The sequence below is a fragment of the Brachyistius frenatus genome, unplaced genomic scaffold (genome assembly GCF_029030835.1).
Source record: "Brachyistius frenatus isolate BFR_SWC_R1_liver_20210118 unplaced genomic scaffold, ASM2903083v1 Contig_243, whole genome shotgun sequence".
Classification (NCBI taxonomy): domain Eukaryota; kingdom Metazoa; phylum Chordata; class Actinopteri; family Embiotocidae; genus Brachyistius; species Brachyistius frenatus.
The window spans coordinates 495001-515700 of record NW_027210842.1 but is presented as its reverse complement, the minus strand read 5'-3'; the positions used below and the strand labels follow the sequence as shown (position 1 = coordinate 515700).

Genomic DNA, 20700 nt, shown 5'->3' with positions numbered 1-20700 from the left:
ATGAGGTTAAAAATAAACCAGAGCTTCGGGCTGCTGACCCTTTCAGGGATAATCCTGATTGTATGAGGAACATCTCCATTGTAGAAGAAGGAGGTCCAAACCTCTCCAGTTTGAGAAGCTGGCAGCTGAATCAGCTCTGAAGGGAGGTGATGTCGACGATCCGCCAAAAACTAAAAACTATCATTTTAATTACTTTTACGCTTCATTAAGAATGTTTTCACTGCTTTTATGACTTTGGAATTGAATCAGATTCAAATTCTGGTGGTAAAAAAACAAACACCAAAGTCACTCAACAACACAAACTAACTCAGTGAGTAGTCGGCAGTGATTCACCGGCTGCAGGGGAAAAGTACAGGTTTGGTGTTTTGAAGAGAGATCGGTGGAAGGAACAGTTGGTTGTTGGATAGTGATTAATTTATTTGATTTGATGGGTAAAACATGATTTATTACGGACCCCTTCAACAGCTGTTTATCCCAACTGGGGATGTTCCCATCTACTGCTCACATTAACAACACTATCACCTTAAAGCCACATGCCGTACCGTCGGGTCTCTATCTCTGATTATTCTGCTCCGTTTGGACCGGCGCCGTGTTTCCTCTGAGCAGTGAACACCATCTCTGGTTTTCCACATCGACAACGTGGTCATCTCTTTTTCTGTCTCCACAGTTATGACATGGTGCACTATGGTCACTCCAACCAGCTGCGGCAGGCCAAAGGCATGGGAGATTACCTCATAGTGGGGGTGCATACAGATGGTAAGAGTACACACACACACACACACACACACATATCAACACTCATTTCTGATGAATGAAGTCCACTAATTGTTTTCCAGTAGAAATCCTTCCACCTTTGTGCTTCAGGTCCTCTGAGATGTTGCTGCTTTGTTAGTTCAGATAAAAACTGAGCTGAGTCATGAAATAATGTTCTACGTCACCTGTGAACTTCTACAGACATGTGACTGCTGGTTAGAGACTGAACAGCACACATATGTAATATATTTAGACTTCTCAGCCGGTCATGTGACTGTTGGTCTCAGCCGAGTTGTTCAAAGCTTTGATTAAGCTTAGTTTGGGTTATTTTTCATGATTAGTTCAAGGGTCATCAGAAATGTGAAATCTTGCCAATGATTTGTATTTGTACAGTTTCTGGCTACGATAAATGGTATAATTCATAAAGAGAGTCTGTGGGGTTCAGACGGTTAACTATGAAATATTTGATCCCAGGCGACCTGCGTATTGATGAGGCAGCAGTTTTAGGTGTTTGAAGATCCAGAGAGCTGTTGAAAGTCACTGCTACCTACATCATTCATGACAGACATTTGTTGATGACGTGTCAGTAATAAACAATTCTTTTTAAAACTCTCAAAGCGGAGATTTCGAAGCACAAAGGCCCGCCGGTCTTCACGCAGGCGGAGCGCTACAAGATGGTGCGGGCGATCAAGTGGGTGGACGAGATCGTAGAAGGAGCTCCTTACGTCACCACCCTGGAGACGCTGGACAAATACAGCTGTGACTTCTGTGTGCACGGAGGTGAGCCGCTCACTGAACATCCTGCTTATTGGTGGACAGGATGTGGTCAAGCTTCCAGATGTGATGACATCACGGTTTCTCTTTACCAGATGACATCACGCTGACAGTCGACGGCAAGGACACGTACGAGGAGGTGAAGCTCGCCGGCCGTTACCGGGAATGTAAGCGCACGCAGGGCGTCTCCACCACCGACCTGGTGGGCCGCATGCTGCTCATGACCAAAGCCCACCACAGCAACATGGTGAGATGGCTGTCTGTCTGCAGACCACCAACAGCGTCTGTCTGGTTCACATTTTAAGGGTCTAACCTCCTCCTCTCTGCAGGATAACCCAGATTACCAGCAGCACACAGACAACTTCGGAAAGGTACAGATGTTCACCTTCTATTTGACTAATAATCCTGTTGTGACATTTATCATTCATATCCTCTAATCCTGAGAACTTCAGGGGGATTCACTGCTGTATGACCTGGTGTCTTCAAGGGCCCTAAAGGCCACAGTCCGTGGACCGGGGTGTCTCAGTTCCTGCAGACGTCCCAGAAGATCATCCAGTTCGCCTCAGGAAAGGAGCCTCAGCCCGGAGACACCATCATCTACGTGGCCGGAGCGTTCGACCTGTTCCGTATCCTACTCGTGTGGAAATAACCACAACGGACTGAAATGATTCCTCTGAGGTTGAAGTTGTTGCCTTGACCGCACGTATTCTGCAGACATCGGCCACGTGGACTTCTTAGAGATGGTCTATAAACAGGCGGAGAGGCCTTACGTCATCGTGGGTCTGCACTTCGACCAGGTACGAAGACACCTGACCTCACATCCGCTGAAGGGGGAGAAAGTCTCGACTCTGTTTTCCATGTGAACACAAGTGGAGTTTGTGTCCTGTCCCTCCTTTACTGGAGCAGCTCGTTGCACCGGTAGATCCATGCTTCTTCAAACTGAGTCTTTAATGAAGTGTTCCTGCAAGCCCCGCCCACCTGAACCTTGTGACGTGAAGTGTTTTCAGAGCAAAGAGACACACGAAGCCCAAACTGAACTTTATTATACGTTTAAGAATTATTAAGTGAAATCTTCTCTGTCTTCAGGAAGTGAATCGCTACAAAGGGAAGAACTATCCCATCATGAACATCCATGAGAGAACTCTGAGCGTCCTGGCCTGTCGGGTGAGTTCACACACACACACACACACACACACACACACACACACACACACACACACACACACACACACACACACACACACACACACACACACACACACACACACACACACACACACACAGCAGGATGTGTTTCTTCCCTGCATCCTCACAGCGCTGCAGGCTGAACTTGGCTGTGTTCCTTCATTCCTGCTGGTCAGCTGTCAGTCTGGAACAATGAGTCTCTGTCCAACAATGCCCCCCCCTCTCCCCACCGTGTTATTGGGTGTCTTCAACATCACATTTGAGTTGAAGCAGTGAGCAGTAAAATCACGTTGAACTTTTAGACTTCTCTTTTTAGAAGATGCTTTTTCATCTCGACTCAGCGCGTACAGTTTTCAGTATTCAGTTTTCAGTATTATTCAGTATTCCGTTTTCAGTTTTCAGTATTCAGTTTTCAGTATTATTCAGTATTCAGTATTCAGTATTCAGTTTTCAGTATTATTCAGTATTCAGTTTTCAGTATTCAGTTTTCAGTATTCCATTTTCAGTATTCAGTTTTCAGTATTCAGTTTTCAGTATTCAGTATTCAGTTTTCAGTTTTCAGTATTCAGTTTTCAGTATTCAGTTTTCAGTATTCAGTATTCCGTTTTCAGTATTCAGTTTTCAGTATTCAGTTTTCAGTATTCAGTTTTCAGTATTCAGTTTTCAGTATTATTCAGTATTCAGTTTTCAGTATTCAGTATTATTCAGTATTCAGTTTTCAGTATTCAGTTTTCAGTATTATTCAGTATTCAGTTTTCAGTATTCAGTTTTCAGTATTCAGTTTTCAGTATTCAGTTTTCAGTATTATTCAGTATTCAGTATTCCGTTTTCAGTATTCAGTTTTCAGTATTCAGTATTCTGTTTTCAGTTTTCAGTATTCAGTTTTCAGTATTCAGTATTCAGTTTTCAGTATTCAGTATTCAGTTTTCAGTATTCAGTATTCAGTTTTCAGTATTCAGTATTCAGTATTCAGTATTCAGTATTCAGTTTTCAGTATTCAGTATTCAGTATTCAGTTTTCAGTTTTCAGTATTCAGTTTTCAGTATTCAGTTTTCAGTTTTCAGTTTTCAGTATTCAGTATTCAGTTTTCAGTATTCAGTTTTCAGTTTTCAGTATTCAGTATTCAGTATTCAGTATTCAGTTTTCAGTATTCAGTATTCAGTTTTCAGTATTCAGTTTTCAGTATTCAGTATTCAGTTTTCAGTATTCAGTTTTCAGTATTCAGTTTTCAGTATTCAGTATTCAGTATTCAGTATTCAGTTTTCAGTATTCAGTTTTCAGTATTCAGTATTCAGTTTTCAGTATTCAGTTTTCAGTATTCAGTATTCAGTATTCAGTTTTCAGTATTCAGTATTCAGTTTTCAGTATTCAGTATTCAGTATTCAGTATTCAGTTTTCAGTATTCAGTATTCAGTATTCAGTTTTCAGTATTCAGTATTCAGTATTCAGTTTTCAGTATTCAGTTTTCAGTATTCAGTATTCAGTATTCAGTATTCAGTATTCAGTTTTCAGTATTCAGTATTCAGTATTCAGTTTTCAGTATTCAGTATTCAGTTTTCAGTTTTCAGTATTCAGTATTCAGTTTTCAGTATTCAGTATTCAGTATTCAGTATTCAGTATTCAGTTTTCAGTTTTCAGTATTCAGTATTCAGTATTCAGTATTCAGTTTTCAGTTTTCAGTATTCAGTATTCAGTATTCAGTATTCAGTTTTCAGTATTCAGTATTCAGTATTCAGTATTCAGTATTCAGTTTTCAGTATTCAGTATTCAGTATTCAGTATTCAGTATTCAGTTTTCAGTATTCAGTATTCAGTTTTCAGTATTCAGTTTTCAGTATTCAGTATTCAGTTTTCAGTTTTCAGTATTCAGTATTCAGTATTCAGTATTCAGTATTCAGTATTCAGTATTCAGTATTCAGTATTCAGTTTTCAGTATTCAGTATTCAGTATTCAGTTTTCAGTATTCAGTATTCAGTATTCAGTATTCAGTATTCAGTTTTCAGTTTTCAGTTTTCAGTATTCAGTTTTCAGTATTCAGTATTCAGTTTTCAGTATTCAGTATTCAGTATTCAGTATTCAGTTTTCAGTATTCAGTATTCAGTATTCAGTATTCAGTTTTCAGTATTCAGTATTCAGTATTCAGTTTTCAGTTTTCAGTATTCAGTTTTCAGCAGGTCAGCCACGCCACCCACTTCAACAGCCAATCAGCTCGTAGCAAAGTCATCCTTTCATCCCCCTGCTGACATGCTGCCTTATGAGTGTTTTATCTGCTCCTCTAAACAATGGAACTGCTCCAGAAAAGATGAGAAACTGATAAATAATCAGATTTCCTGGTTCAAATTCCCAGCATACATTTGCAAAAGCCTCCCGCGTACTTCAAATTCTCTTCCCTCTACCCACTCATTTTTTATGTTTTTGCTGTTTCATCATTACTAAAAATGAGGAAGTGAGGAAACTCACCTTCACCTTCCTCGTTCATGTTTCACTGTCTCGTCTAGCTGCTTTGGTTTAAACCGGCAGGTTTCTGAAGTTGTGAACTGGACTTTAAGCGAGACGTGAGCAGAAATGCGCCGACTGATGTGAGATTAGCACGAAAGGTTTAATCATTGTTTTTCTCTCATTGTCCTCCTGCATGTCCATAGTATGTGTCCGAGGTGGTGATCGGCGCCCCCTACGCAGTGGGCAGGGACCTGCTGGACCATTTCAGGGTGGGTTGCTTTTAAAAAGCTGTCTTTTTTACTTTATGTAGAAGTTTTCTTCAGTTTAAAAATGCAAAGGAGTCACAAACAGAAGCATAATCATTTTACACAAACCACAACTAAACCTGAAAACAGTTCAACTGTCCCATTTCTGTCCTTAATAGTTCAGAAAACACACAGAACCATGTGGCGCCCCCTAGTGGACAGTCGAAAGACACAACAAATCTGAATCTGTTGAAAAGATAGCAGGTGGTCAACAGCTTTGCAGGCCAATTCTCTGTCAGCCTGGTTCACCTGACGGCATCATTTTGGCATTGACATACTATTTTGTTAATTTGTCGATATGACTAACTATAAACAATAAACGGTTTTCCACGGCAGTACTAAGGACACGTTGGTTTATATGCAGAATAAGAAGAAGAATTCCCACCTTCCTCTGCTCGGTGACGGCTGCGTTCACCAGGTGTGTCTGTGTACCTGTGCAGGTGGACCTGGTGTGTCACGGCAAGACGGAGGTGTTTCCAGACAAGGACGGGTCGGACCCGTACGCTGTGAGTACACGCTGTATGTTCAACAGTGTGCATAATATCACTCACAATAAGACTGACTGCTGATGAAGGAAGGCTCTTTACGTCATTACCCTGCGTGGCCTCCAGGTGGCAGCATGGCGTTTAGTTTCCACTGTGACATTTTGACGACTGCCTCATTCTGGCTTTTCAAAGTTATTCTAATTGACTGAAGGCTGAACATCAATCACATGGGATGACAGGTCATGTGTTCCTTCCTCAGGAGCCCAAGAACAGGGGGTTATTCAGGACCATCGATAGTGGGAACAATCTCACCACCGATGACATCGTCCAAAGGATCATTGAAAACAGGTCTGAGATTTTTACATTTAAATTTAGATTCTCTTAATTGATGATTTGAAGTCTTCATGGTGTGTCTTTGCTCACCAGACTGCAGTTTGAAGCCAGGAACCAGAAGAAGGAGGCGAAGGAGATGGCCGTGATCGAGGCGATGAAGAGGAGGGAGCAGCAGGAGCAGAGTGAAGCTGCAGCCCAGACGACTCACTAGTGACACTCTGACCTGGTACACTCAGCTTTAAGAAGGGGGGCCTCAGCAGACCCGAATGGAGAGTCCACGTCGTCCCAAACCGGACCCGGCCAGTCGGTCTCCCACCAATGCACTGGATGCTTCTCTGTGGACTACAATAGATCTGCCTTGACTAAAATACAAGTCTATAAACCTACTATGTAAGTTTTAACCTGCAAAATCCCTTTTCTCCTCTCTTTGTCCGCAGAGGACCTTTAATCCTGTCATGTGTTTAACTCACTACGTTTCCCTGAATACGTATTCAACCGCTACGATAAGGTTGTAATTATCCATAATTTATTGACACAGTGTTCATGTCATTGTCAGCTATTTTTTTTAGCTCTTTAACCAAATTCGTTTTAATGATCAATCCTAAAAGCGTCATCAAGAAAGTTGATTTAGCTCTATTTTTAACATGTTTTTAATTTCTACAGGTCACTTATCCATCCTGGAAAAAAAAGAATATTTACCCAAATGATCTGTGAAGTAGTCGAACGATTTTAACTGCCTGAATTTGCACCGAACGTGTGTGTGTGTGTGTGTGTGTGTGTGTGTGTGTGTGTGTGTGTGTGTGTGTGTGTGTGTGTGTGTGTGTGTGTGTGTGTGTGTGTGTGTGTGCGCGTGCTGTAAATGACAGTAGTGCCTCATTCCTGAAGCTATAAATAATGTAAGGGCTGAAAATGAGATCAACTTCAGTGAAAAGTTGTCGCTGAAGGTGTCGAGTCCTTTTTTCAGCTTATTTTCAAGGAATGTGTTTGAGAAAAATGAGAATGTCTTTTTTTGGTTCACCATACGGAGACAATCCAGAAGTTAAAGATTTGGGACCCGAGTTCACTGTCAGACTGTTGGAGGTTACTGTTGCTTTAACTGTCTTTTTATGGAGCATATTGAAGGTGACTTGTTTGAGTGTGTGCTTGTAGGGTGTCCGTCTGAGGAATAAAAACCTTTATAATATTAATATTGCACACTGGGAATTTCCACATTTCAATCACTATATTTCAATGTGTAAATTCCACTTTATTCAATAAATAGGTAATATGGCAAAAATATCATCTGATGCCCTTTTTTTTTTTTTTTACTGCAGTATCAAAACATGTGAAGCCTAACGACAGACCATAAAACAGTCCACATCCACCACCAGCTTCAGTCTCTAGAGGCCCAGGTCTGTAACTATGGTTACCCCTGCCTCACCTGTTCTCCATCCCCACACTATTTAAACCACAAACACCAGCCCTACATCCACATACACATGCAATTAACTCACCTGCTTAATGAGATGCTGGCCCGGTCCAGCATGGCCTGACCCGGCCCCGCACGGCCCGGCCCGGCCTGGCCCAGTCCAGCATGTCCCGGCCCGGCCCATCCAGCATGAACTGGCCCGACATTCCAGGGGAAACTGCTCCTTTGCACAGCGAGGACAGAAATCAGTCAATCCATGAGTCCATCCTCGACTATGTCGCTGATTAATGAGCCCCACAGGAACAAAGCTACACTATTGATGCTGAGAATTCCTGTACTAGTTTGGAATTAACAGCATTTGAATGCATCACATAAACATCTGCTGGTTTTGTTTCCTCAAGTTACAAATAACTATTCCATCATGGTGAATATTTCCATATATTCCATTTACATTCATATACACCAACTCTCACGGCACCTAAACTAACAATAGTGTCTCACTGAGGAGAAAGGCTCTTGTGTTTGGCTCCCGCTCGTGGTGTAACAGCAACACCAACAGGATCTGATTGACAGTACATATTGAGGTTTTTAGGATGGATGCAGGATACAGGGACTAAAAACAAAAGAAGGATGTTTGAATGACTACAAGGAGAAAAAAGTTTGTTTTTAAAAAAAAGTTATTCTGGGTCTTTAAAATGAAAAAAAATCAGAACACATCTAAAACTTTTTTTTAAAACATGAAGTTATAGCCATGACGGTAAACAAGGTTTCCAATATGAATGCTGCAGCAAAGAGGCTGCATATTTGAAAATGAGCAGACATCTTCACAGAAACAGAAACACCCGAAGATCAGAGTTACCGAGTCAGGAACCGACTACATGTTACATACGGTCACAATCTGCTCTTCTCTTCCTCAGTTAGGACGCTTTATTTTGATGGGACGGGCACAAGGTCACATTGACCTTTGGACCCTAGAATCTAATCAGTTCATCCTTGAGTCCGAGTGAACGTTGGTGACCGGTTTGGAGGAAATCCCCTCACGGCATTCCTGAGATTACAAACTGTGCTGCGGTTTGTGTGACGAAGCTGAATTTATTTATTAAACTGATTGGTTTGTTCCTAATTAAAAAATAAATGTGGTCGAAGGTCATTAAAACCCGACATGAATTATTTGGTGGTCAGTAACACATTTTAAAACAATAAGTCCTTTTTGTATCTGTCCACTCTCCTGTGGTGTGAACACATCCGTCTTTAACATCACTTTCATTCCTCCTTTTGAGGTTCTGAAGCGTTTGAGTGACAGCGACAGGTTTTGGGTTTTCGTAGCTCTGACTGAGATGATTTCATGCTGAGACAGAGACGAGCTGCAGCCGCCAATCTTTGTGTCTTCACCATCATGTATGATCCCGTTTTTAGCTCAGTTTTATTCTGGAACTAATCTTTGATGCTCAATTTAAAAAAATACAGCGTTGTGGCCTCGGAGCAAAGTTTGTTCTGAGATGAGGTTTTCAGACAACATACGACTACATGCTGCTGTCACAAAATACAACTTAAAGACGACCTCCTCGTTTACCAGCAGAACTGAAAATTGGTGGGAATCTTTACAACATTTCAATCACTGTATTTCAGTGTGTAAATTTCTCTTTATTAGATAAATAGGTGATATGGAAAAGTCTGTCATGTGATGTGTGTTTTACTGCAGGAGTTGAATGTGTGCAGCCTGAGGACAGAAATCTGTTTGATCAGCACATAGTCACGGTTCACTGAGGCGGGGAAATGAGGCCACGGCCGCTCAGAAACAACCAAGTCAGATCTGAACCAAAACAGCAAACCATCACTCCATTAAAGAGACTTGAACACTTCAGCAGCTGCTGCATGAAGGACGGTCTCACTGGGTTTTATGTTTAAACCGCTGCACAGTCGCTGAAGGTGTAAAACCACATGGACTCTATTCTACTGACGGTTTAATGAAGCAGGTCCGCTGGGTTTTCACACAGTGTGTGAACTGGAGCGAATGAACGTGTGATGGCGAACATCCCGCCGGCCTCAGACCCTCCCAGATGCAGCAGGTGGAAATACTGTGAATGCTTTTAGGAAATATTTTCACCTCTTCTGGCTTCAAAAAAATCCTTCAAATAAGACACTTTTTAAAAAAGTTAAATTTTTGCTGTCGATCAGAATAAAGAGCAGAGCAGCTGTGGGACAATTTTGGCAAAAGACAAGTATTCATAATTAAGGGCTGAAGGAAAAACATTGTTTTAAAGGTGATTCAACATCACTTGGCCCCAAAAAAAGCTACTTGAAATGCTAAATGGTCAGCACTTTATCACATCAGGAGAAGGACACGTGTGCATGGGGATGGGGGGGAACCGGGGATGGAACCCTTAACCTTATGATTAGTGGGAAACCTGCTTTACGGCATAACAGAGTTTTCACCCACACATCTACATCAATGTTTACGTTTTTAGAAGGAGCAGGTATTTCTGATACTTCCTCTAACATTGATGTGGAATACAGACGTATTGGGGCCCGAGCACCGATGTCAGGGCCCGGGCACCGATGTCAGGGCCCGAGCACCGATGTCAGGGCCCGAGCACCGATGTCAGGGCCCGAGCACCGATGTCAGGGCCCGGGCACCGATGTTAGGGCCCGAGCACCGATGTCAGGGCCCGAGCACCGATGTCAGGGCCCGGGCACCGATGTCAGGGCCCGAGCACCGATGTCAGGGCCCGAGCACCGAAAGTGCGAAAGCTTATTGTTATTCAAGCGATTAATATTCTCGTTCCTTATTTTTCTCCTCAAAGAACTGCATTTTTGGAGGCTTTATAATATTCAAAAACTCATGAAACTTTTTACACACGTTTCTCCCGGCGAAAAATAACCCCTGTGGGGTAACATTCGCTCATAGTCATAGCGCCCCCTGGTGGCAACTGGAAATAACACTTTTCATACTTTCACATTCTACGTCGAGCTGGTTGATCACATAAACGTAAAGTCGGGTCACAATAACCTAAACATGTAGTTGATGATATATTGAGACATTCGTTCGACTTTGTCGATGGGCGTCGCCGTGATATTAAATATCTTCCTGAAATGTGTTGTGAATGCAAAACTTTTTCAATTTCCCCAAACGTTTCAACTTCTCTAAAAGTTGAATCACCATCAACAGCTGGAATCTGAACCATTAATATCAACCTTGGTGAAGTAGAATCTTTTACCTGTTGAGTTAACCAGACTGTCGGTTGAGTCTCTGGAAGCTCTGAGTGAACTCCGTGAAACTCTTTCTCCTGCCACGACTCATCCTCCGTCGCCGAAGATAGTCCAGCGGTCTACGATGCCGAGCTGGAAACGACCACACGAGGACATGGGTTCGAGTCCCGCTCAGGTATCCCACATGGTCCAGAGACCTCTGAAGGTGAGTCTCTCTAAGGGTAAGCCACATGTTTCATGGAGGGTGAGACCTCCTAAGGCAAATGCTATCATTGTTGTAGAACATTTTAAATGTGTCTCCCTCTTGTTAGGTGGGTTTTGAGGAGCTCATGTTCACATGTAATCAGACACAAGAATTGAAAACACCTGAAATATAATTTGGGCATATTTATAATCAAAGTAACTGCTAAAATGATGAAGTTAATATACTCTTCATCAATGCAACAGAGGTCAAAGTTACTTTTCTTGGGATTCACAGGTGAAAAACACGGAAACACGAGCAGCAGCACGTCGGTGCGTCACTTCCCAGGGAAGTCCAGAAGTGTAGCTTGTGGAGAGGCCGGCTGCAGGGAGGAGGCGGTTCTCTGGGGCTCCTGCCAAGGCGGTAGAGCGGATTTGAACCGCTGCTGCGCACAGTGACAAAACACTTTTGTGTTGTTTTTTTCCTGTGGACACTCGCTGGAATCTGCCGCTGACAGGAAAAAAAAACAAAAAAAAACGCGCATTGAAACGATGCGTAAAATCCGCAACAACTGCGAGTTTGAAGGATGTTTCGGAGATGGCCTGAACTTTTCCGCTGCAGAGTCAACTCGCCTTCACTCAGTTCGCCTGCAGTTTTAGGAGCCGACAGGAGAGCTCGCAGCATGCAGCTCGGACACAGGAGCAAGGACTGAGCCCGGTTTGGACACCCCTGAGCCCGGTTTGGACACCCCTGAGCCCGGTTTGGACACCCCTGAGCCCGGTTTGGACACCCCTGAGCCCGGTTTGGACACCCCTGCTTTTGCTTTCCTCTCAGGCCCGTCCGGGGAGGAGATGAGTGCTCAGGATGGGACTGTGCCTCGGTACCGAAGTCACAGAGGAGCAGAAGAAGGCGAGAATTCTCAGCACCAAGATTGACAGAGACCTGTACGAGAGCGCCAAGCGGGACATGAATGTGGTGAAAATCCTCCTCCTGGGTGAGACTGGCAACCTGACACCAAACGACTCATAGAAACTCAGAGCTTCACCTTGAAATAACTTTACTGCATAACCAAGTTCCCCTGGAAACTTTAAATATTGACCCACAAATCCTACTTTGATCCTCCAGTTTGACTTCTAATAGATAAAACCTGAGCACAGATTAACAGATTGAATAATAAATAAACAGATTCAACTTTAACCTCCTGCAGGTGCAGCAGAAAGCGGGAAGAGCACTCTGGTCAAACAGATGAAAATCATCCACAGTCAGGGATTCACCAAGCAGGAGCTGACCAGCTTCAAGGTTGGAAACACACACACACACACACACACACACACACACACACACACACACACACACACACACACACACACACACACACACACAACAGTGTATTAGCATACAGTCGGGCTTCAGTAACAATCAAAAGGAAGTTCAACAAGACTTAAATGGATCAACATGTCGTTTCTTTAAGTTAAGTTTCAGCTTTAAGGTTTAAGGTTTAAGGTTGGTTCTCCTATCAGAGAAGAACCAGACTCTAGTGGAGGAAGTCAGGAGTTCAGTTGAAGCTGCAGGCACACAGATGCAATATAAAATCACAGTTGGAGATGAAAACATGATGATGAGATTGAAGATGTTTATTGTTTCTATGATACCGGCTCAGATCCACGTTGGTATGCAGTGGTTTGGCTCACATCTGCTCTTCCTTCTGTGTGTGTGTGACTGAAAGCCAAATTCCTGTGTTGTAAGCTGGGTTGGATGGGAGGGGGGCGGGGGGGCACACTCCACTTTCACTGTTTTTCCCCCATTAGCTTGTTTTTACAGGAGGCTTCTCTTCCTCCACGTTCTCCTTTAACCTGCTGCTGGTTCTCTTCGCTTCACACTGTTTTATTTCCTCTACTTTCTCTCGTTTCCTCCTGCTCTCTGTGGAGTATTAAACTGAGTGATGATTGGACGAGTCTCTGTCTCCCTGAATAACAGTCCTGAATAACAGTCCTGAATAACAGTCCTGAATAACAGTCCTGAATAACAGTCCTGTCACAGAGAACCTCTTTTTAGTTTGTGAAACGGAGCAGAAAGTTAAAAACTGGCTCCAAGGTTGAGCTTCTGAGTTTCTATTGAACCATTAACGACGTCCATAGAAAGAAAGTTTGGAAAGAGGGTTGCTGTTCATGTTCGTCATCATCTTATGATCATTTCTGTTGCCTGGAAATATAGAAAACTTCTCCAGATCACAGTGATGCAGTGACACATGGAGCTCCCGGCCGTTTGACCAGACACCTGTCTGGATATGAACGCCGCCTTGGCTCCTCCGTCCTCCTTCAGGCACCTCCTGCTGTCATCAGGGGAGTCTTACTTTCTTTATTGGTAACAAAAGGACTTGAATGTCTGATTTATTTCATAATAATCAGTAAATCATTCAAGCTGAGTTTGATTTTGATCATGGTTCCATTTTAAGACCCGATCTTTAGGGAACGTTTTTTTTTTTTTTTTTTTAAACATTCAGAAAAAGTACAAATTAAATATATTTAATATGAAGGAACAACCAGTCGCTTGGTCTGTTCAGTGTTGGTCAAACTAAATCAACAAATGTGAAACTCGGTGCCACATTAACAGTCAGACATCTCTATCAAATTTCTATATTCCAAAACTTTGAGATAAATGTTTAGATTTAGATATTTCTGATGTAAAATCCTGGATGCAGTTAGGAACAGTAGAACGATATCACGATAAAAATGAATAATTTAATGCCGTAACGTGTCTCTCCAGTTTTATTGGTGCTCGTTAGACTTCATTCCTCCTTCATGTTTCTTGAATATCAACTATGTGATTCACATCTTTTCACATGTGAACACACGCATCAGCACATTTTTAATTCCAGTAGAACATCTCTTTTGTCTTCTCCGGTGTCAGTTGGGCTTCTCTTTGTTCTCAGGTGACGCCCTTATTTTCAAGAGGAAAACTGACACTCACCCACAGGCCTCCCTCCCTCCCTCCCTCTCTCCCTCTCTCCCTCCCTCCCTCCCTCTCTCCCTCCCTCCCTCCCTTCCTCTCTCCCTCCCTCTCTCCCTCCCTCCCTCCCTCCCTCCTCTCTCCCTCCTCTCTCCCTCTCCCTCTCTCCCTCCCTCCCTCCCTCTCTCCCTCCCTCCCTCCCTCCCTCCCTCCCTTCCTCCCTCCCACTGCACACACAACACACCCTCCTCTCCACACACAGTATGAGCTCATGGCTCTTCATCGGCCTTGGTGGGTATTGTTTGTGTTTGTGTATCTTGAACAAGTGTCCAGCAGAGCACTCATAAACATCTCCACCTTGAACTGAACAAGTTTTCCGTCCCTCCTGCATAAACGTCCTCCAACCCTGCATGTGGTCCATCTCCGTGCGGCTGGTTGTGTATCTGTGTCTCTGTGTCTCTGGCCGCCAGGTTTGTCTTCCATTCGGACCGTGACAGGACGAGAAGGTAGCGAGAGGCTCCTCTCCGTCTCATCCTTCTTTTACCAGCAGCCTGAGGCCACGCTGGTGTTTTCACTTTGTTCACTTTGGACCGAGATCTTTCCCTTCATTCTCTTCCAATACACACCTGTCTGTCTGTCTGTCTGTCTGTCTGTCTGTCTGTCTGTCTGTCTGTCTGTCTGTCTGTCTGTCTGTCTGTCTGTCTGTCTGTGTGTGTGTCTGTCTGTCTGTGTGTGTGTGTGTGTGTGTGTCTGTCTGTCTGTCTGTCTGTCTGTCTGTCTGTCTGTCTGTCTGTGTGTGTGTGTGTGTGTGTCTGTCTGTGTGTGTGTGTGTGTCTGTGTGTGTGTGTGTGTGTGTGTGTCTGTCTGTCTGTCTGTCTGTCTGTGTGTGTGTCTGTCTGTCTGTGTGTGTGTCTGTCTGTCTGTGTGTGTGTGTGTCTGTGTGTGTGTGTGTGTGTGTGTGTGTGTGTGTGTGTGTGTGTGTGTGTGTGTGTGTGTGTGTGTGTGTGTGTGTGTCTGTCTGTGTGTGTCTGTGTGTGTGTGTGTGTGTGTGTGTGATTATGAATTGAATTTGTATTGAATCTCTTTGTTGATTCAGGTGTTTGAATATTTGTATGTTGAATTTTGCAGTTTTTTCACCAAACAAAAGTGTGTTAAGTTTTTTTAGGAGCTAAAACCCGACAAACAGCTTCATGTTCTTATTTTCCTTCGTTGTTCATTGTTGTTCGAGCCGTCTGGTTCATGATTAACTGTCACGTCGCCGCCTGCTCAGCCACACTGTTGTTTGTGTTGTATTTTTGGGACACAAGACAACTGTTCTGTTTCTGTGCTCAGAGCCGATCCAAACAGCAAGCCGGATCAGAACAATAGTTCAGTGTATCCTGGTGGATTTGGAGATTATACTTCTGTAATGAGACTCCTAATATCTCTGCTGACGCACAGTTCCCACAAATCTTTAACCAGCAGGAAACTGAGGGGAGAAAGGTGTCACAGACTGTGGATCTGTCTCAGGGACTTCCTCTCTCACACACACACACACACACACACACACACACACACACACACACACACACACACACACACACACACACACACACACACACACACACACACACACACACACACACACACACACACACACACACACACAGGTGGAAACAGGGTGTGGGTTTACTCCATACTGTTCCAGAGAGGTGACATGCAGCTGATAAAGACTTCAGATGACGCCGGTTCAGCTGCTTTAAAACCGTTAAACTCATCAAGTGTCCGATCATTTTTGGAGGTTTTGATTTGATTTTTTTCGTACATTTATTGTAGAATTGAAATGTAGCCAACAGAACTTTCTTTCCTTCAGTTTCCAGAAACAGGCGGTGGGAATAAACAGAGTAAATCTGAAAGCTTCTCTCAATCTTCCTCCATTTTTCATTAAGTGACCCAACGCCACCTGAACAGCTGCAGGTTTACGGTCTCCATGAAAACAACACTTTTCAATCTTTGAAACTGCATCACACGTCCTGATGTTTATGGTTATTAAACCAGGAAGCGATGACTTAAAGTTCTTTCTTTCTTTCTTTTTTATTGTTCTCTGGACTGCAAGAATGTGTTGTTGTCTTGTACCAGATTTATGGAGACACTAAGTTTCACGTCTCCAGATGACGTTGATGATGCAGAAACACACAGCAGCTTATTTCTGACACAAATCAATGTTTCAACCCAAAACCTTCCATGAGGTGAAGCCTTCACCGCACACACACTTATCTCACTTCACACATTTAACTGAGAGAGAGAGAGAGAGACACACACACACACACACACACACACACACACACACACACACACACACACACACACACACACACACACACACACACACACACACACACACACGCACACACACACACACACACACACACACACTCGGGAGAGCGCCCAGACTGTGATAGAATCGTGATGGAATGTGAAGCTTATCTTTAGCTGGCAGCGGAGTGATGGAGAATAACACACACACACACACACACACACACACACACACACACACACACACACACACACACACACACACACACACACACTCACTCACTCACTCACTCACTCACTCACTCACTCACACACCCTCTCTCTCTCTGTAGGAGTCACTCTGCTCAGCCACTTGAGTCTCCGGGTGTCTGAGCACTGAAACAGAGATTTGAAATGAGTTTATTTTGTGAGTTGGTAGGTAGGTAGGTAGGTAGGTAGGTAGGTATATACTTTATTAATCCCCGAGGGGAAATTTTTTCGCCACAACAGCATACATACAGGAGCAATAATAGAAACAATAGAATAAAATAATAGTAGAATAGAATAATATAATAGAAAAGCAATAAAATAAAAAATATAAATATAAAATATAAAATGCACAGTACATACAGTATATATACAGTACATTAAATATCTATATATATTATATACAACAAACCAATAAACACAGTCAACATATATATATATATATATATATACATACGGTACAGTATATATCTATATATATAATATACATATAATATACAAGCAAGAAACCAAGAAACACAGTCAACAGTGTTTTTGTACTGTGATGGATTTTGCCAGAGGTGAGTTATTGTAAAGTCTTATGGCAGTGGGCAGGAATGATCTCCTGTATCAGGAATGATCTCCTGTATCTGGAATGATCTCCTGTATCTGGAATGATCTCCTGTATCTGGAATGATCTCCTGTATCTGGAATGATCTCCTGTATCAGGAATGATCTCCTGTATCAGGAATGATCTCCTGTATCAGGAATGATCTCCTGTATCTGTCCTTGTGACAGCGGAGCTGGAGGAATCTTTTAGAGAAAGTGCTCCTCTGTCCCTGCAGCAGGTGGTTGAGAGGGTGGACAGGATTATCCAAGATGGACAATAGTTTGATCAGCGTCCTCCTCTCCACCACCTTTTCCAGACTATCTAGTTTGTAGCCGATGATGGAGCCGGCCTTCTTAACCAGCTTGTTGAGTTTGTTGGTGTCATCGGCTCCAATGCTGCTCCCCCAGCAGACCCCAGCGAAGTACAGTTCACTGGCCACAACAGATGGTAGAACATCTCCAGCATCTTGCTGCACACATTGAAGGATCGAAGTTTCCTCAGAAAAAAGAGTCGACTCATCACCTTCTTGTAGACAGCGTTGATGTTGGTCTTCCAGTTCAGTCTGTTGTCATGGAGACACCAGGTACTTGTACTCCTCCACCATGTCCACCTCCTCTCCCAGAACTCTCAGCGGTTGTGGAGCCGTCGTCTTCCTCCTGAAGTCGACCACCATCTCTCTGGTCTCGGCCACGTTCAGGAGCAGGTGATTCCTTCCCGCCCACTCCACAAAGTCCTCCACTACTGCCCTGTACTCATCCTCCCGTCCATCCCTTATACACCGTCCACTGACTCCTCCTCCCGTCCATCCCTTATACACCGTCCACTGCAGAGTCATCAGAGAACTTCTGCAGATGTCTTGACTCTGAGTTGTTCTGGAAGTCAGTGGTGTAGAAGGTGAACAGGAAGGAGACAGAACAGTTCCCTGAGGAGCTCCAATACCACTGACCACCGTATCAGACAGCACACTGCCCAGACGGACAAACTGTTGTCTGCCTGTCAGGTAGTCAGTGATCCAGGAGACGGTGGGCGCATCCACCCCCACCACCTGCAGCTTCTCACTCAGCAGCAGTGGTTGGATGGTGTTGAATGCACTGGAGAAATCAAAGAAAGTGATTCTCACAGAGTCACCGGTACCATCCAGGTGAGACTGAGCTCGTTGCAGCAGGTAGATGATGGCGTCGTCCACTCCCACACGAGGCTGGTACGCAAATTGCAGAGGGTCCAGAGAAGATTTCACCAGCGGCCTGAGGTGGGCCAAGACCAGCCTCTCCAGCACCTCCATCACATGAGATGTGAGGGCAACCGGTCGGTAGTCGTTGAGGCCAGATGGAGTCGTCTTCTTGGGGACAGGAACCAGGCAGGACGTCTTCCACAGCACCGGGACCTCCTCCTGCTTCAGGCTCAGGTTGAAGAGGTGTTGTAGGACCTCAGCCAGCTGGGCGGCGCAGGTCTTCAGGACCACGGGGCTGATGCCGTCAGGTCCTGCAGCCTTGCGCTGGTGGAGTCTCTCCAGCTGTCTCCTAACCTGGCCAGTCGTCACAGAGAGGGGGGTGAGGGGTGAGGGGGGATGGATGGAGGAAGAGCCCTGTGAGATTGAGAGCTCTACGCAGTTCACCAGGGGGCGCAGAGGGGAGAGGGGGGGAGGCAGCAGAGGTGTTTTGGAGGTGTGAGGTGTGGAGGAGACAGATGAGGGTGGTGAACTAAACCTGTTGAAGAAACAGTTTAGTTCATTTGACCTCTCCAGGTTCCCCCTGGTTGTCTCTCTCTCCCCTTGAACCCAGTAATCTCCTTCATACCGGTCCACACCTCCCTCACGTTGTTCTGCTGGAGTTTGGCCTCCAGCTTCCTCCTGTAGGAGTCCTTGCACTCCCTCATCTTCTCCTTCAGGTGGCGCTGCACTCTCCTGAGCTCCTCCCTGTCCCCAGACCTGAAGGCTGCTTTCTTCTTATTAATAAGCACCTTCAGGTCACTGGTGATCCACGGTTTATTGTTGGGGAAGCATTTTACAGTCCGGGATGGTACGGTGGTGTGTTCACAGAATTTGATGTATTCTGTGAAACAGTCCGTCCTGCTGTTGATGTCCTCCCCATGTGGTCCAAACAGCGCATTCCAGTCCGTGGACCCAAAGCAGTCCTGCAGGGCATCTTTAGCCTCCTCTTGTTGACACAAGCGCACACTTTTTGTACATAAAATCAAGTGCACAGTGAATTGGATCGGTGTTGGTGGTGCGTTCAAGACCAGCTGATTCATTCACACAGTTTTTGTTTCATCATTGCGTATAATTCAAAGGTTTTGGTTTTTGAGAGTTAAAGCCAGAGAGGCTCATGGGAATTTCTTCAAATTTGGCACAAATGTTCTCGTGGACCACAGGATGAACTGATCAGAGGTTTAGTGTTGAAGGTCACCTCGCATCTGTCCTCTTCTCAATAATGAAATATATCTAGAATGCCTTCAGGGACTTTTTTCAAAATCGGCACAAATGTTCACATGTATTCAAGGATTGAACCGATATGATTTTGAAGGTCAAAGGTCACTGTGACTTCATGGTCTTCGTTTCTGTCTGCCTTGTGTTTTCTATGCAATGCAAATAAGTAACCGTTTGCTTCACCTGAATAACTTTACAGAAGTGGATGTTGCATCATCTTTGTGTTCACAGCTTGCTCTGCTGCCCTCATGTGACCACATGTATATCAAACCATCAGACAGCCATGAGTATTTATTCATTTCTTTACAGGTTTAAAATTAACTGCTCAAGTCTATAAACCTCAAAACAATTAAAATGTTTAAAATACATTTGAACAAAATCTCCTAGAAGCTTTTAAAGGTTTATGAAGTTTTTCATTTTAGGTTGTGTAAACTCAACAATCAGTGTAAAAAGCGATGAACTTTTGCTTTGTTGTTGTCTCTGTTGAATGTGTTACGCAGGAAAAACCAACAACATACCTTGTGTGAGCTGAACTGAACCAAGCTCTACCAGAGGGACGCGTTTCGGATGAATCAGCATTGAACTGTGCAGTTTACTGCTTCCAGTATTCCTGATTGACGCAACAAACCTGCCGTTTGTCTTGAACTTGACCTCTGAACTTTGGTGTTTGGCAGCCTGCGGTGCTGGATAACCTGCTGACCTCCATGAAGTTCGTCCTCCACGGGATGGGCGTCCTCCGCATCAACTTGGCCAACAGCAGGACCAAGGTGCTCACTGACATTCCTCCACATGTTCTCTGTCTTTCCATCTTTCTCCTCCTGGCTTCACGTTGATCCTGAGTTTTATGCGTTGTGTGTTCCTGCACTGCACCCAGTTCGCCACTAGAGGGCAACATCTCAGCGCTGCAGACACACAATCACCTACAGCAACATTTTGCTTGCATGAAAGAGAGAACTGAAAGTTAAGCGATAGGTGGGTGGTTGGATTGTGAGGTTTAATTTGATTTGAACAATGTTGTCAGAATTATCAGAGCTCATACGTTATCCTCCCATGCAGCACATCACATCCTGCCGGGAGATGATCACCAAAGTATTTCCTCTATTAAATGTCACCAGGGTGTGTGT

General features: G+C 44.0%; 2 protein-coding genes across 2 annotated transcripts in view; both read left to right on the top strand.

Moving 5' to 3' along the window:
* The first annotated feature begins 647 nt into the window (after positions 1-647).
* On the top strand, positions 648-7538 carry pcyt2 (phosphate cytidylyltransferase 2, ethanolamine). Its single transcript, XM_069720539.1, has 11 exons — positions 648-756; positions 1372-1533; positions 1623-1774; positions 1857-1898; positions 2015-2153; positions 2242-2324; positions 2614-2691; positions 5354-5419; positions 5896-5961; positions 6200-6288; positions 6367-7538. Exons 1-11 carry the CDS (start codon positions 675-677, stop codon positions 6482-6484), a joined length of 1077 nt encoding a protein of 358 aa, XP_069576640.1. The 5' UTR covers positions 648-674; the 3' UTR covers positions 6485-7538.
* Positions 7539-11833: 4295 nt separating this feature from the next.
* The window catches only part of gnav1 (guanine nucleotide binding protein (G protein) alpha v1), a 25227-nt gene continuing 16360 nt past the window's right edge, over positions 11834-20700 (top strand). The window contains exons 1-3 of the mRNA XM_069720536.1: positions 11834-12066; positions 12280-12371; positions 20251-20343. Of these exons, the coding sequence (XP_069576637.1) occupies positions 11937-12066; positions 12280-12371; positions 20251-20343 (315 nt within the window). The 5' untranslated portion in view covers positions 11834-11936. The remainder of the gene's footprint in view (positions 12067-12279; positions 12372-20250; positions 20344-20700) is intronic.